General features: G+C 36.8%; 1 protein-coding gene across 1 annotated transcript in view; it reads right to left on the bottom strand.

Annotated features, from left to right (window-relative positions):
* Positions 1-17251, bottom strand: part of FSHR (follicle stimulating hormone receptor) — a 263889-nt gene that overhangs the window by 93756 nt on the left and 152882 nt on the right. Inside the window, exon 3 of the mRNA XM_043988973.1 lies at positions 2905-2979. Coding sequence (XP_043844908.1) covers positions 2905-2979 — 75 coding nt within the window. The remainder of the gene's footprint in view (positions 1-2904; positions 2980-17251) is intronic.

Raw genomic sequence — 17251 nt, 5'->3', positions numbered from 1 at the left:
TTGTTTTTCTTCCTTTCTCATTCCCTTCCTCTTTTCCTTATTTTTCCTACTCTACCAGGGAGACATTGTCAAGACCAGACCAGTTCAAAATGTGTTAATGGGAGTGTCTACTTCCTGTATAAGGAGACATCTTTGATGTCAGAAAAATAAACAAACAAAAACCCTCTTCTTTTAACTTTGGTTAGATTTCTCCCAGACATACTTTATATATAAGGTAAAGCATCCTCCTCTTAACTTTTTCTGAGAAGGAGAGGGTGCCAGTGGAGCATGATAGCTATTTATCATCTTTTCCCCTCACCACATAATCACTTCATCTTTGTTCTTTTTCATAGAATTGCCTGATGGCATCCTTTACTCCTGATCTTCAAAGTTTCTTTTTAGTTATACTTCAATCAGTCAAGCACTTATTTACCACCTACTATATGCCAGACACTGTGCTAAGCAGCTTGCCCAAACCTGTCATGTGCTTCTCTATTGCCCTCTGTGTGACATTCAGTTTTAATTCTTCAGTGATCTTTACATTTCCTGTCTCATTACCATTCAGAAACACCAGTACAATGTTTGTATTAAGAAGATGGGCCTTTGTTTTCATGAGATGGTGGGTATCATTAAAGGAGTTTTGTAATGTCTCCAAGGCAAGGCCAGTCCATTCTTTACTTGTTCAACTCTGGGCCTATCTCATTGTCCATCTATACTCTCTGTCCCGCATATACATATTGATCGGTAAGCTCTATAGTTATTTATCCATATGCATGTTGTACTCTGGGCAATAGACATTCTTCATCTAATGGGTCTTTCCTTTGTGGATGGTCAGGATAAAATCTTTTGAGTAATTGAAGAACTCTTCCAGGAGATACTGCAGTGTTCTGGGGCTTGATGAAGTAAGAACAATTTCATTCATGAATGTAAGATTCTGAAAGACCTTACCATCCACAGGGAATCTGTATTTAACTAACTTTTCTCTGGATCTTCTCTCAAAATGTTGAACACCTTTGGTGAGCATACATATCTCTGTATGCGCCCATATACAACACCTAATATTTAAGATCATAGAGTTGTTGCATAGAAATATCTTTTTTTTTGCATCCTTCAAGGAATCTTGAATGTTTTTAATGTGTAGATAGGAAACACCTTATTGAAAAAGGAGTCTCTATGGCAGCATTTTTTAATTGAATCAATTACTTTTTCATGATCAACACAATATATTAAGCAGTCTTTAATTCTCTATATCTTCCATTCAGTTGTGAAATGGTAAAGTTGTGATCCATTGTTGAACATGCCTCTCAAAAGTCTGCTTGTTCCCTACTTCTTCAAAAAAGTATCTTCAACTCATGTCTAGATAAACCTCATATAGATTTTGTATAAATGGAAGAATAGGTATACAGGTAGGTAGATATTGAGGAGGTTCATTTTGTTATCCCCACATTTTATAAAGTATTAATAATGTCTGAGCTTCACCCCCCCGCCCCCCCCCCCGCACCTTCGGTGTCTTCCCTTACTTCAAAAACCTTGAACATTAGTCTCCCAACACTTTCAAAATCATGCTACTTCCAGTATCAATTGACCCTCTGTATATATATTTGTTTCAATCTGACTACTTTTTCCAACTTTATCATTCCTATCTCCCCTATAAGCATTTCAAGGGGCTGTTAGGTCTAAATATGGCTAGTGCAAGTCTATTATCTGCTGATGTGATTTATATATACCTATATATGTATATACAATTATAAATAATTACATATATGTATGTAGAAATCTTTTTCATATTTCTTTTGTTTTCCTCTTCTAATTTTGTCCTTAAATGCCCTTGAAATAACTGCTTAACTGGATGTCTTCCCAAGTTTTCTTTAAAATGTTTTTTTACCATCTAGTGCTTCTCTGTGCCTTATTCATCCATCAGTATTCTTTGTAAGATTGTTACAAACTCTCTTATAGTCTAATCTGGTGTTGTATTTGGCAGCCATCTCTCTGTTTGGCAACTAAGTTAGATGATTGCTTACAAGCACACTATCTGGACTCTTTTGTTCTTGTTGCTGTGAGCAATTAATTTACATTGGTTAAACATCATCATAAAATTATTATAGTTTTTACTTATGCCATTTCTATTGCCCATTTACTATTTTGGATTGTCAGTTATTCAATTAAATAGTTTAGGATCGAGTTGTTTAAGTTGTAGGGATTATGCTTTTCTCATTATTGTTCTTTATTGCTTTATACTAATTCTGGTCTTAGCATTAACAAGTTAATGTTCTGACTACAGAGAAAGCTGATTCATGGATAACTCCCACACCAGTAACAAGTGTTTTTCTGCCTATTAAAATCGATCTATTTCTTTTTTATTCTTTTGCAACTTTCTTTGGTAATTTCCATGACCAGTAAATTCCAATCCTTTTTTTAAAGGAAGAGGCTTATTATATGAAGAGGCTTATATTACATGAGGCTTCTTTGTAAAATCCAAGTTTTTGGTTCTTTTCCTTCCTTTTTCTTTCCATTCTCACTTTTTCTGCCTTTGAATTAAAGTGATCAGGCATTGAAATGTACGTTGATTTAATTTGGGGGATTTTATCAAGTTATTCATATTCATTACATCTTCATCCTTAGCAACCAAATTCTGTGTAAGAAGCTTCAATTATTTTCATGGTTGTCTTTAGGCAAATATGTAATACTACTCCAATATGAGATGATAAAATATTTCTTTAAATGAGGTTTTTTTTACCTTTTGATATAAAACTCACTTTGGTAACTGCCCTTTTGTTTCTTCTGACATACTTGTGAGCTGTCCTTTAATTTAGCAGAGTATGTGAGGGTTGGGGGCAACAGGTGGAGAAGTTAGTATACCAAGTAATATGTACAAATTGCCCTTATAATTCAGAGTAAAAAATGGACACCACTTTTCTTACTTACATTTCATGTAACTTTGGTAAGTTGGAGAACACATCAGCTTCTATTACTTTCAAAGCATCATTTTGCGAGATCTCTCTGTGGACAAAAAAGATGCCTGATTAAATTAAATTCGACAAATATTGATTAAAAATCTGTTCAATACCTAGTTCTGCACTAGGTGTTTTTGGGGAAAATAGAAGTAAAATACATAATTCTTGTCTTTAAGAAGTTTACAGTTTAGGTGGAGTGAAGAGAGATATAATGCCTCACTGTGTGGGAGTCACAATTAGAAAATAATTCCAAGGCAATATATAACTAAATGAAAGATCAAAGAATCACCGAATCTTAAATATGGAAAAAATGTTAATTAGTATCCAGTCTGGCCCTATATTTTTTATCGATGAGGAAATTGAGGCCCAGAGAGGTAAAGTGAACTACCAACAATCATAAAGCTGCTCAGTAATAGAACCAGGACTAGAGTCCAAGCCTTGGATCTCTCAAGCCAGGCATCCATTCTGTGGTACAGAGCAATCAGTTATGGACAACTTCTTAGAGATGATTTTTTGAATTGATCTTTGAAAGGTTAATAGGATTTGGATAGACACAGAAGATGGGGAAGATATTTCTGGCAAAAGGAAGAACATGAACAGAACAAGAAGGTATGGGTTACTGTGGTATGTGTCTGTTTTGGGGTGGAAGAAGAAAGACCCAGAGAAGAGAATGTTTGACCTAGGCTAAAGACATTATTATGAAGTATTGAAATAGATCCTTTGGGAAGTGGAGTTCAATAGACAAGTAGATAAGGTGAGAAATAAACGTGGAGATTGGGGCTTGTATCCTCATGACCAGCACCCCCCAACCAACTGTTACTAACATGCAGAAAGGCATAGGGATTTTAAGAGTGGCAGCACCTCCCAGACCACTGGTCCTGCCTCTATCCTAGCCCTCACATCTGGGGAAGCAACTCTTATGGAGAAGAGTCTACCCATCCCCACCAACTGCCAACCACCTGATATTCCCAGGGCAGGTTAGCCAGCTTAGATGAAGCAACAAGGCAACCTGAGGGAGAGACAGTAGGTAGCATGCACTGTCTAACCAACACCATCACCTTGACCACCGTCTCCCCTCTGATGTTGATGGAGACAGACTAACACTCTGAACCCAAGAGTTTTGGAAATAGCAATCGAACAACTTTAGCAATTTTGGGAAGGACTTAACGTGGAGATACAGCCTGGAAATTGCTCCTGAAGGTGCTACAACCACAGCTACTGAAGACTCAACAAAGAAGATTCTTTACACCAAAGTTCTTAGCTCTGTTAAATAGTTCAACGTCAGAAATCTATGCCATTATTTTCCCCAGTGCAAATAATTTAGAGAAGAAGTATTACCATTTGCTTTGCCACTGCAATTTAAGGATCATGGGACCTTTCCATTTGACTTTCAGCCAAGATCTTCTCTGTTATATCTCCACTGTTAGAATGTAAACTTTTTGAGAGCAGGGTATGTCTTACTTTTCTATTTATGGCACCATTGTTTAGCAGAGTGCATTCCACTAATACATGCTTAATAAATGCTTCATTTGTTCATTCATTGATGCAATTTGCTTTATTCATTTCTAATATTCTGATTATAATTATGAACTATATGTCCTTGAATTAGAGATGAATCAATGTTGAACAAAGCAAATGATACAACAAAAGGGGAAGAGTTTTCCTAGTAGCTTAGGGAATGTAAGTAATTTTATGATTGTACAATCCACATCAATAAGTTAAATTATGCAGTGGACAGAGTTCTGGCACTAGAGTCAGAAAACTTATTTAAAATATGAATTTACTAGCTGTGTGACCTCCATCAAATTGCTTAACTTCTGTCTACCTCAGTTTTCTCAATTGCAACATAGGGAAAATAAAAGCACCTACTTTCCAGGGTTGTTGCAAGGATCAGATGAGATTAAATGCTTCTTTCTTCCCTTTCTTCTCCTTTCCCATCAATTTCAGTTAGGAGAAAAATTTGGGGACACTCCCCACAAAGGGCTTACCAAAGGGGAGAGTCATAGCACCTGTGGTAGAACCTGAGAGAGGGCTCAGGAACAGGGATTTTACCCATTAATGCCCTCTTGAACTGGGTGGTATGCATCAAAGGTAAGGTGAGTGCCTAATTAACAACATAGTCCCTGATCTTATTACTCAATGAATTTTATAGTCTACAGTGTCCCTACTATCTTATATGAATGAGTTCAAATAGTATGTTTTATATCCCTATTCCTGTATCACCAGATCCTCTAGCAAACTACTGCCTATACTTTTTGGATGTATGTTTTAAAAAATATATTATTTATTTTAAACATTCCTTTCTTTTGAAATTTTGAGTTCAAAATTCTTTCCCTCCCTCCCACATCTCACCCTCCTACTGACAAGGAAAGCAATATGATATCAATTATATATGTGAAATCATGCAAAACATATTTCCATATTATCTGTATTGCAAAAACAAAATGAGAAATAAGAGAAAGCGATACTTCAATTTTCACTCAGAGTTTATGATCTCTTTCTGGAAGTAGATTGCATTTTTTCATCATGAGTTCTTTGGAATTATATTGATCAGAGTAGCTAAATCTTTCACAGTTGATAATAATTACAACATTGCTATTACTGTGCACAATGATCTCCCAGTTCTTCTCACTTTACTTTGTATCAGTTCATACAAGTTTTGCCATGTTTTTCTAAAACCACCATATTCATCATTTCTTATTGCACAATAACACTCCATTACAATCATATGTCACAGCTATTCAATCATTCCCCAATTGGTGAGCATCCCATTGATTTCCAGTTCTTTGCCATCACAAAAAGAGCTGATAGAAATTATTTTGTACACATACGTCCTTTTCCTTTTTCTTTTATCTCTCTGAGATACAGACCTAGTAGTGGTATTACTGGGTCAAAGGATATGCAGTTTTATAGACTTTTGGGCATAGTTCCCAAATGTTCCCCAAAATTGTTAGAGCAGTTCACTACTCCACCAACAATTCATTATTATACTCATTTCCCTTATCACTTACATTTGTCATTTCTGATAGGTGTGAAGTGGTACCTCAGAATTATTTTAATTTGCATTTCTCTGATCAGTAGTGATTTAGAGCATTTTTTCCCCACATGACTATGGATAGCTTTGATTTCTTCTTCTGAAAACTGGCTATTCATATCCTTTGATCATTTATCAATTAGTGAATGGCTTTTTAAAATAAATTTAACTCACTTCTCTATATGCTTGAGAAATAAAGCCTTTATCAGAGAAACTTGCTAGATTTTTTTATATTATTTCATTGTCTATGGCAAAAATGGAGTTTCCTCAATCATCTCTTTTAACCAGATGTATTTTTGCTTTTGCTTTGTCTCAGATTATGACTGCTACCCCTGCCTTTTTAACTTCAGCTGACGTTTATTATATTCTACTCCCATCCTTTATTTTAACTCCATGTGTCTCTCTGTTTCAAGTGTATTTCTCTTAAACAACATATTAGATTCTGGTTTCTAATTCATTCTGCTATATGCTTCCATTTTATGAGTGAGCTCATCTCATTTACATTTGCAATTATGGTTAATAATTGTATATTTCCCTCCATCTCATTTCCTCCTACTTCTCTCTTTATTCTTATCCTGTCCCTCCTCAAAACTCCATTTTGTTTCTAACCACTGCCTCCCTTAATCCACTCTCTCTTTGTCATCCCCACTTTCTCTCATCTCCTTCCCCTCTTATTTTATTATTGGGTAAGATGGATTTCATACACAACTGAGTGGATATAGATACATTTCATATATATAATTTTTTTGCTTGTACTTTAGGAGTAATGGACTCTGTGATGCTTCAGGCCAGGCCTAGGGAAAGAATGGTCAAAGGTCTGTCCTAGCTATTCCCCTGACTCATTTTTTTTCTGCCCTTTTACTTCTCTTACCCTTAGTCCTTGTTGTAGGAACCTGAAGCATGGGGGAAAATACACTTCTCCTTTAGTTTCCTCAGTTTTATCCTTCTTATAGATCCTTATCCTATGCCTATGGGTGAGGAATCTGCGGAGTCTACCCCTTATACAGTCTTCTCCAAGGGGAGAGGTCCTTTTCTATTTATTCTCCTGAGTTGTTACCTCTTTAGGCCTTCCTCATCCTCCTCTGGAAGGTGGAAAAGTATAAGAGCTCTCTGGTATTCTCTGTCTCCCTCACTCTCTGTTTCTCTTCCCCCTTCTTTTTTTAACCTATCCTATCCATTCCTAGTTGGTCTGCCTGAAGCAAATTCCACTGCATGACTTGTTCTACCAAGGGACCCATAATAGTAAAACAACCTCTTGAATTCATTACCACGGATAGGCATTGGTCTCTGGGGCTAAGGACCAATGACCAAAGCCTTCTAAGAGTTGGTCCTCTCCCAGTACTCTCAGCTTGTGCTCTTCCTTTAAATTGCTCTGCTATGCATTTTTAAAAGCCATTCCTATCTCTCTTCTTCTTGGCCAAGATAAGCTATGAGATCCATGTAAAGGCCAATAAATAGTAGATGACTTTTCTAAGCACATGTTCCTCTTCTTTTATCTCCAGAGAAGCCTCTCCACAGTCATTGGCTGTTTCATGAACTCTACATTTCACAATAATTGAAAAAAGTTTTTGGTACATATAATATGTGATCTTAGTAAATTCTCTCTCTTCTATTAATCAGAGGAATCATCACTGCAACCGAAAGAGTTAACCTATCACTGCAGGGCCCTCATTTATCCCTAGGGAGTAACTTGGAATCTAAGGAGAAGAGAGTCCACTACTCAGAGGCACAGACCTCATGAGGAGACTGGGCAACTTAATTAGTTAATGTTTATAAAGTGACTTGGAAATGAAAAGTGCTATTATTAGGTATATTGGGGAAGGAGCCCATGCAGTTTTAATGCAGCAGCTGAGTGTGTCTCAGGAAATCTTACAGGCAGAATTAATTTAAATTGGCTTAGAAAGGAGCACTGTCACCCAGACTGGAAAACAGCTGAAGTGCTGAGAAGAAAGTCTAATGGCCAAGGGAATGTACTAAAGGGAGGGGAAGAGAACAGGTCCAGTGAGAGCTCTAAAAATATATAACATCTGCCTCAATGGTGTGGGTAATCTAAGTTTTGCTTTTGAATTCAATAGCTTAGTGAAACTGCTGGTGTTTGGGGTTTAAATCCCCATGGGCCTAGATGGAATATGCTCAGTTGAGCATGTTCAGTTGAGGTGTGATTGCCCCAGCTGAGGCTATGATTCTATATCTTTAATGATTCACTCAGCACATTAAATATCTCATACTTCTGGTATGGTGGGAGCATTTCTGTTATTTTGGAGTGGGGAGCTAGCTAAGTGAATCTCTACAAAGCCAAATAATCATCAATTACTCCTTTTCAGGTGTGAGAGGTAATGGCAGATGGGAGTAAGCCATAGCATATTTCCAACAAAGTTGTATAATAGAAGCTATATCATGGGGACAGACAAGTTCATTGTCCCCCTCCCTTTGTGATCACTTTTGGTGGGTCATGGTTGTTTGCCCCCCCTTTTAAAGGATGTTATTAGAGAGATATATGACTGGAAAAAGAGGTGGGCTAATCATGTAGTGATGATGAAAGATGATTTATGTATGGGCCCCTCTCTTCCTCTGGTATCCTTGCAGTGTAATGAGTTCTAGATATAGCCCTACTCATGCTGATTAGATCCTGTAACGATTGGAATAACGCCACCTGCTGGAGACTTACTGTAGAAGAGTTCCACCCATGAAGCGAAGGTCTTTGAGGGCAAGACCAGGAGTCTTTTCTTTGGCGTCAGGAAGTGACACGAGCTAGTGGGAGGAAGAAGGAAGAGACTGGTGGCTCGGTCTCACGCTCTTTCCTTTGGACTCTGGTGGAGAGCGGAGCTGGAAATGTCCTCTCCCTTTAATAGATAGGAATCTAGGCCTTTCTCTCTCTTTACCAAATTCTTATTCTCCTTAATAAATGCTTAAAAGTCTAACTCTTGCTAAAGCTTATAATTTATTGGCGACCACTCATTAGATATTTTAGACAGTTTAGCTAGAATTTTAGCCCTTAACAGATGGCTGACCACGAAGAGGAAAGCTGAACCTCACTTCTGATCTTCTGGTTGGGTAAGAAATTTCCCCTACCCTCTCCCTTTAACTGCTAAGTACTGGCGTACTGGCTGTGTTTTGCTTTTAAATTTTTTCAAATGGACCTTTTAAACTCCCTAATTACCCTATTTTTGTGTTTAGTCTGTTTAACCAGACAAATGGGAGATAAGATCATGTTAATGCTTTGTTTTTGTGGATTTTCTATTTTTCTTTTTATTTTTGTTAAAAGAGCCAGCAACTTACTCACACAAGGAAGTATCTCTCCCTCTCCCAACCATGCTTTTTCAGAGAAACCTGAAGAGATTCCTGCAGTTTTTCCCAGTTCTAACACTAATTGTTGCTTTAATTTTGCATGCCTGGAGGCAATGACCCACCCTCTAGAAGCTTTTAATCCTCTAGCCCCCAGAGGCAAAGTGGGGGAAGAGGAATCCAGGCATGAGTTCAAAATCAAGTCTGATTCAAATTGCTCTGGTTCCTCCCCTCCTCTCCAGACCCCACCCTCTACTCCTCCCATGGCCAAGCCCATTGCTTCCCCTGCCTGGGAAGTCCAGAGATCTAATTCACATGCGCAACTTTCTCTAACTACATTTGCAGCTTCAGGCTCAGCCCTTCCCCAGCCTGGCTGTGCTTCTGAGAAAACCTTAAAAAGCCCTTTGAATTCCAGATATGCTCGTTTTGTTCATAATTTTGCTAACCTGCTTTTGTCTTTAATTAGTAATCTTATAAAGCATTTGTATGGTGAAAAGCCCGACAAACAATATAGAGGGGTTAAAGAAGAAAAACTTAAGCTGAATAAGAATGACAACCATCAACATAGTTCAAGACTCTGCTTCTTTTGCCATGGAAGGGTATATATTTTACAGAAATGTAGAAGTAAGCAGCAAGGTATTGATATGAGTATTGGGGATTTTAGATATCAGAATCAGAAGTGTTCTGAATTCACTGAGAGTAATAGTATCAGTTCAGAGGTTACATAGGATTTCTATGCTATTATATATACATTTTGAAATTAATGGTATGGGTTTATTTTCATAGAGATTTTCATGCTTTTGAGATTGTGTTTTATACTTAGTTTTTAAAACAAGGAGAATATTTGTAAAAGCTTTTTATAGTCATGTGATCAAGTTTATATTTTATAAGACTCTTATTAATATTAAATTCATATTCATTTAGATTTCCCTAGTTTGAATTTCATTGTCTTTTATTATTCCACGTGTATTTTCTTCTATTCATTCATCTATCTAATTTTGAAACATGGTTTTGATTTCATAATACAATGTTAATTCTAGGAGTATTGTGCTCCCATATTCTGACTTATTTGTTTTTGTTATTTTTTCTCAACTGATTATTTGATCAAACTCTTTAAAGCATTTCCCTAGCAAATTGTTTGCCATGGCAAGTGTAAATTGATTCTAGAAGTATTATTTTTGATAAGCATATTCCAAAAAAAAAAAAAAGAGGGGAACATTTGTAAAAGTTGTCTTTGAGATTGTGTTGTGCTTTAACTTGTATTTAAATATGTTCAGATTTTTCAAAAAAGTAATTGTATACTAAGTTAAAAAAAGGGGTATTATTTGAAATTGTTGCATAATTATATATTGTGTTCTGAGTCAAGATGTATTCACATTTTTTGCAATCATTTATTATCCTCAATTTTTAAATCCATATGAGACTTGGATTATGGGAACTTATCATTTAAGACATTAATTGCCTTTATTCTGAGTTATCAGATGCCAGTTGGCCAAGATGCCATCCAATCACAAGAGGAATACATGCAAGAGCAGACACTGAACTGTCACATGAGGGGAGACATGTATGAAGTCAAGGTATGGCCGAGGGAACAGCTTTTGACTAATGTTGAGGTTGGATTCTCTTGGTTTAATATTTTATTTTATTTTTCCCCACAATATTGTACAGATGGCTGGAAGTATTCATCCCACCCATCTCACTTCTACACCTGGCTTCTATGCTCCCTCCTATATGCCTGATGCCATGGACATCTCAATCCCATGCATCTGATTAAGTCTGACTCAGTTTCCTCCAATATGTTCAGTGGCATGGACATATATTCCATCCACCTATTTTAAGCCTGGCATACTGCATGGACAGTATATACTGCTCAAGTGTGGGAGTGCTCATATCCCATCATTTCTCTGTTCTTTTATGGTAACACCCATAATTATCTCAGGTGTCATGATAAATACACTGTTGAATTTGGCCTTGACACCTGTTACCAATTATATTAGATTTTCTAATTTCTCATAATGGCATGAGGATAATTAGGCAGATGATGCAAAAAGTGATGAAACAAAGATAAAAATTATTTTTAAAAATTAATATCGCAGCAATTGTCTTCTCAATTACTCTCCATAAGGGGGGACTATAATAATAATATAATTTTAAAGAATGGTTCAATTTTTGTTTTATTGTATGTTTCACGTGTTAACAACTAAGATTCTGTATTCCCTTAGACATGTTTTTGAGAACTTTCATTGTTTGATTTGATTATTGACAAAGCTATTTTAAAGTTGTATTAAGCTCAATTTTGTAGGAAATTTTCCTGGCTGATTACCAGCATCCACACATCAACCCCTGAAAAGACTTCCATTCCACGACTACACCTAGAGGACATCTGAGATTGGAATAACGCCACCTGCTGGAGACTTACTGTAGAAGAGTTCCGCCCATGAAGCGAAGGTCTTTGAGGGCAAGACCAGGAGTCTTTTCTTTGGCGTCAGGAAGTGACACGGGCTAGTGGGAGGAAGAAGGAAGAGACTGGCGGCTCGGTCTCACGCTCTTTCCTTTGGACTCTGGTGGAGAGCGGAGCTAGAAATGTCCTCTCCCTTTAATAGATAGGAATCTAGGCCTTTCTCTCTCTTTACCAAATTCTTATTCTCCTTAATAAATGCTTAAAAGTCTAACTCTTACTAAAGCTTATAATTTATTGGCGACCACTCATTAGATATTTTAGACAGTTTAGCTAGAATTTTAGCCCTTAACAATCCTCTGAGGAAGAGTTATGGGAGAAGATGGATGAGTTGCACAGGATAAAAAGGCAGGAATGGGTTGAAATCTGCAAAGTCAATTGGAATACCTAGGTCAGTGAGATCACAGAAACAAGAAAGTATGGAAGCTGGATTCTAGGAGACATTAGCCTATTGGTTGAACCTTGCCCTTAGTGGAACATTAGGTAGCTTAGATCTATCAAAGGCCAGGAATATTCTGCAGAATAATTTAGAAAGATGGAGAAATGTGTTTGAATATTTAAAGGAGTAGTAGTGAAGAACAGACAAGGGGTAAGAAAAGTATGACAGAGAAGTCTTTGAAGGTTATTCTCAGTGATACCAATAAATATGGATCACCCCTAGCCATTCTATAGCACATAGTTACATTACTAATAGCTTATTCCAGGACTTCTACTTGGGTATATGTACTTAATACCATATGACCTCTTGTTTTTAAAGTATCTTTACTTCAGGTTAATTTGGTAATTAATTATCAAAGATGGACCCAAGCAGGAAAGCAAAATGTTTCTGAAAAGAAAAGCAAATGTCTGTAAATGAGATTCCCCTAGAAAGGTTCTCTGTTCTATATTTTTCACCATGAAGTACAAGGAGAATATTAGGATATATGCTGAACTCGGAGGTACATCTCTGCTGCTTGTTAGCTATGTGATAATCTCACTGGGACGCAGATTCCTAAACAGTGCATTTTACCACCATAAAGGACCTTGGAAATCATTTAGTCAACCCCCTCTACTTGATGTATAAATCTACCTTGCAATTTCCCCAATATAAGTATTCATCCTCTGCTTGAACTCTTACAATAACAGGGAACTTAGTACCTTACAGTCAGTGAGGTACTTATTTATTCCATTTTAGGAGATCTTTAATTGGGAATATTCTTTGCTACCCTGTGCTGAAATCTGTCTCCCTGTCATTATTTACCCCTTGATCCAAATTCTCTTCTTTGGAACCACAAAGGATATCTAATCCTCCTTCCACATGACAACCCTTATTAAAGATAGGGATGATTTCCTTTCCCAGTCATGTCTTTCCTTATCCAAGTTATACCCCACTCTTCCCCACATTCATACTTTCTGTTACATAATTCTAAAGCTCAGACTAAATCACTTCTGGGAACTTTCCAACAGATGGCACTGGTGAACCAAAAAACCATTAGCCTACCCACCAAAGACTGGAAACTTTGGGGGTAGTCCTGGGTGAAGATGAAGAGGACATTGCTTATGGTCTTGTTTATTTTTTCAAATGACAATCTTTCCCCCCTCCTTGCCCAATAACTTCTTTATTAAATGTCAGATGTGTACTTTGGATGGTTTGGGAGGCCAAACATTTATTATCCTAGAAAGAAAGAGCTTTGCAGCATATTAACTAGGAAGGCTGTCATACTATCCTGGTAAAGATGGTGTAAGGGAGAAGCCCTCTCCTCCTACTAAGTCCATATGAGTGGTTGTCACATCCACCCTAAGCACCACATGAAATACACAATAAAACAGCTCTTTTTTCTGGTCCTGGCTGAATACATGGGAGCTAGTGCTCTAGAAAGAAAGGAAAATTCCCTCTAAGTATTCCCCAACAGGCTGTCAATCTGTAAAAGGGCTGAAAGCCCCTGTGAGTTATAACTAGGTCTGCAGGAAGAGGTTTGGAGCCCTTTTATAATCACCCAAGCAGTCAGTGATGGTAATTGAGAAGCAGGATTATAAAAATAACTTTGCTTATCAGAACATTTACACCACTTTTAAGTGCAACATCATAAAATCAAGAGAAACAGGCTTTCTCATATTGTTATTAGCAAGGTATTTTCACTTTCAGTTAATCTGAGGGCAATCTTGAAATAAAAAGCTAAGATCTTAAAAGCACATGCTTATGGAGAGCTATAGTGTCCATAAGCTTGTACCTGCTCTTGACCTTGGTATCCAATGACCTTGTCTTTTCAAGCCCAGAGAGACAGGGAGGGCTGTTGCCTTTTATTTTTGCTATTCCTTCCTCTTTGTGAATGTTTAGAAAACCTTTATAAATATATGCTACAGGCAAGGAAGATGTACAATGAAGAAGTCCAGATGAAGAGAATCAACAAGACGGCTCAGGATTATTATATCTGTAATAATGAAAGGGTATTGACCTGGGGGTCAAGAGACCTGGCTTTTAGTCTCAGTACTACCACCAAATAGCCATGGGACCATGGGCAAGTAATTTAAAATCTCTAGGCCTCAGATTTTTCACCTGGAAAATAATAAGTGGATTAGATTATTTTGGGCATGTATCTAAGGGTATTGGGCTGGGTGAAGGAGTGATTGTGGGGTTGTGGCTATGTGCTGGACAAGAAGTAGGAAGAGAAGTGAGCAGCAGCTGTTGTGTGGCTGTGACTCTTGTGTGGATTATCTGTTCCAGTGCCCAGCCTAGTCAGAAGACTTGCACCTTAATAACCAGGGTAAGGAACTCAGACCAATGGTGAGCCTGACAAAATGTTGTCATTCTGAAGCTTCAAAGCTTTCAAGCTAGCTGACAATGGCTAGGGCTCAAAGCAGTTTACTGGAGTTCCAAACAGAGGCAAGCTCATGGTTGCGTTATCCAGATCCAAAACTGGATCAGGTACTTACAAATCTTAGTTCAGGAGTGTGATGATCAGATTTCATTTGGGGTCAGACAGCTTTGGAGGTTTACTGGAAAAATGCCTGAGCTTCCCTGAGATCTTTTAATAACCTAGCACTCAAGACCAGCGAAGCATCAGTAAGATGCAAAACAATATTAAAGAGGACTAAACAAGGTCACAAACTACCTCTAAAAGTACCCTGAGCTTGACCCTAACACAAAGTACAAATTTAGGAGGTAAAGTTAGCAGAATAAACCAACAAACAAATAAATAAAGTTATCATTTTGGTAGAGACACATGAGACATAAACCTAGAAGAAAAGCACAGCTTAGATATAAGCTCAATTAGAATTCCTGGAAGAAATGAAACAAGAATTAAAAAAAAAGTTAGATATAAATTTGTGGATGAAATGAAAGCACAAGAGAAAAAAATAGAAATATGAAAGTTATGGAGGAAAAATTTGGAGGGAGAATTAAAAGTTTAAAAATAGAGTAATGGATCAGTGGAATAGATTTGATTCGTAACACTAAATGATCATAATAATATAGTTTTATAACCCCCCCCCAAAGCTTTTAGGATAAAAACTCACTATTTGACAAAAAATGCTATGAAAATTGGAAAGCACTTTGGCAGAAATTAGGTATCCCATACCATATACCAAGATAAGGCCAACACAGATAAAATGCTTTAGACATAAAGAGTGATATTATAAGTAAATTAGAAGGGGCAGCTAGGTGGCAAAGTGGATAGAGCACTGGCCCTGGATTCAGGAGTACCGGAGTTCAAATCTGGCCTCAGACACGTAACACTTTCTGGCTGTGTGACCCTGGGCAAGTCACTTAACCCCAATTGCCTCACTAAAAAAAAAAAAAAGTAAATTAGAAGATCATAGAAAAATGTACCTGGAAGATCTGTGAAGAAGGAAAGAGTTTATGACCAAATAAAAGATAGAGAAGATCATGGGTAGTAAAAAGGATAATTTTGATTACATGAAACTAAAACAATTTTGCACAAACAAAACTAATGTAGCCAAAATTGGAAGGAAAATAGAACACTGGGGGAAAATTCTTGCAAGCTTCTTTGATAAAGGCCTCATTTCTTAAAAATATAGGAAATTTAACCAAATTTATAAAAACAAGAGACATTCCACAGTTGATAAATGGTCTAAGAATATGAACAGGTAGTTTTCAGGAAAAGAAATGAAAACTAACTCTAGTTACATGGAAAAAATGTTCTATGTCACTATTAATTAGGGAAATGCAAATTAAAATGACTATGAGATACCACCTCATACCTATCAAATTGGCTAACATGACACAAAAGGAAAATGACTGCTGAAGAGGATGAGGAAAAATTGGGACACTCACGTATTGTTGGTGGAGTTTTAAACTAGTCCAACCATTCTAGAGAACAATTTGGAATTATGTCCAAAGGGCTATAAAACTGTGTATACCCTTTAACTCAGCAATTCCCCTGGTAGGTTTGTATCTTTAAGAGGTCAAGAAAAGAGGAAAGGAATTTATATGTATAAAAATATTTAGAGCAGCTCTTTTTTGTGGTGGCAAAGAATTGGAAATTAAGAGGATGCCTATCAATTGGGGGATGGATGAACAAATTCTGGCAGATGATTGTGATGTATTACTATTGTGCCCTAAGAAATGATGAGGGTGATGTTTTCAGAAAAACCTGGAAAGACTTATGTGAACTGATGCAAAGTGAAGTGAATAGAATTAGAACATTGTGCATAAGTATAAGCAATATTGTTAGGATGATCAACCATGAAAGATTTAGATATTCTGATCAAGACAATGATAATTCCAAACACAATGATAATTCCATGATGAAAAATCCTATCTTTCTCTAGAGAGATCTATTGAACTCTGCAGATTGAAGCATACTTTTAATTTTTTCTTTATTTTTGTTATTTTATTTTGTTTGAATTTTCTTTAACAACATAACTAATAAGGAAATATATTTTGAATGACTTCACATGTATAAGTGATATCATATTGCTTGCCTCCTAAATTGGTGGGATAAGGGCAGAAGGCAGCAAGAGAATTTGGAACTCAATTCTTTTTTAAATGAATGTTAATTTTTATATGTAACTGGGAAATATTTAATGAAAAATTATTTCATGAAAAAAATTAAAAGAACCAGATGACAGATCCCTTGAAAAGCAGAATGGACTAGATGACTTCAAGAGTCTCTTCCAAACCTAACATTCTATAACACAGTACAGTGCAAAGAATCTCATGACCTATCCCTTGCTATATGGATGAAATGTGTTCATCAAAACCTGTCAGTAACACAAGAATCTCTATGTAAAGGGGTTTTTAGGCATGTCTCATTTGATGAATCATTGGTCCCATGGTTGGCCTAAGTAAAGGAAAATCACTGAAAAGAGCTAGAAGATAGGAGTGGAAATGATATATTCACTAGACAGCTTAGAATGGTTAGAGGAGTTATTTCATGTGCTTGGCCTGCTCTTGGACTCTATTCCACTGATTCACTATTGATCAATAATGTGATTGGCAATGATTCTGCTTTGGGGGAACTTACACCAGTATCCCAGCTGTTGTTATCTCTTGAGCCTGCAAAGCCTCCTCTCAGGCCTTTCTTCTTTTACCTATTTAAA

The sequence above is a fragment of the Dromiciops gliroides genome, chromosome 2 (assembly GCF_019393635.1).
Source record: "Dromiciops gliroides isolate mDroGli1 chromosome 2, mDroGli1.pri, whole genome shotgun sequence".
NCBI classification, from domain to species: domain Eukaryota; kingdom Metazoa; phylum Chordata; class Mammalia; order Microbiotheria; family Microbiotheriidae; genus Dromiciops; species Dromiciops gliroides.
The sequence above is the reverse complement of the archived record's forward strand: the minus strand, read 5'-3'. Positions and strand labels throughout refer to the sequence as shown.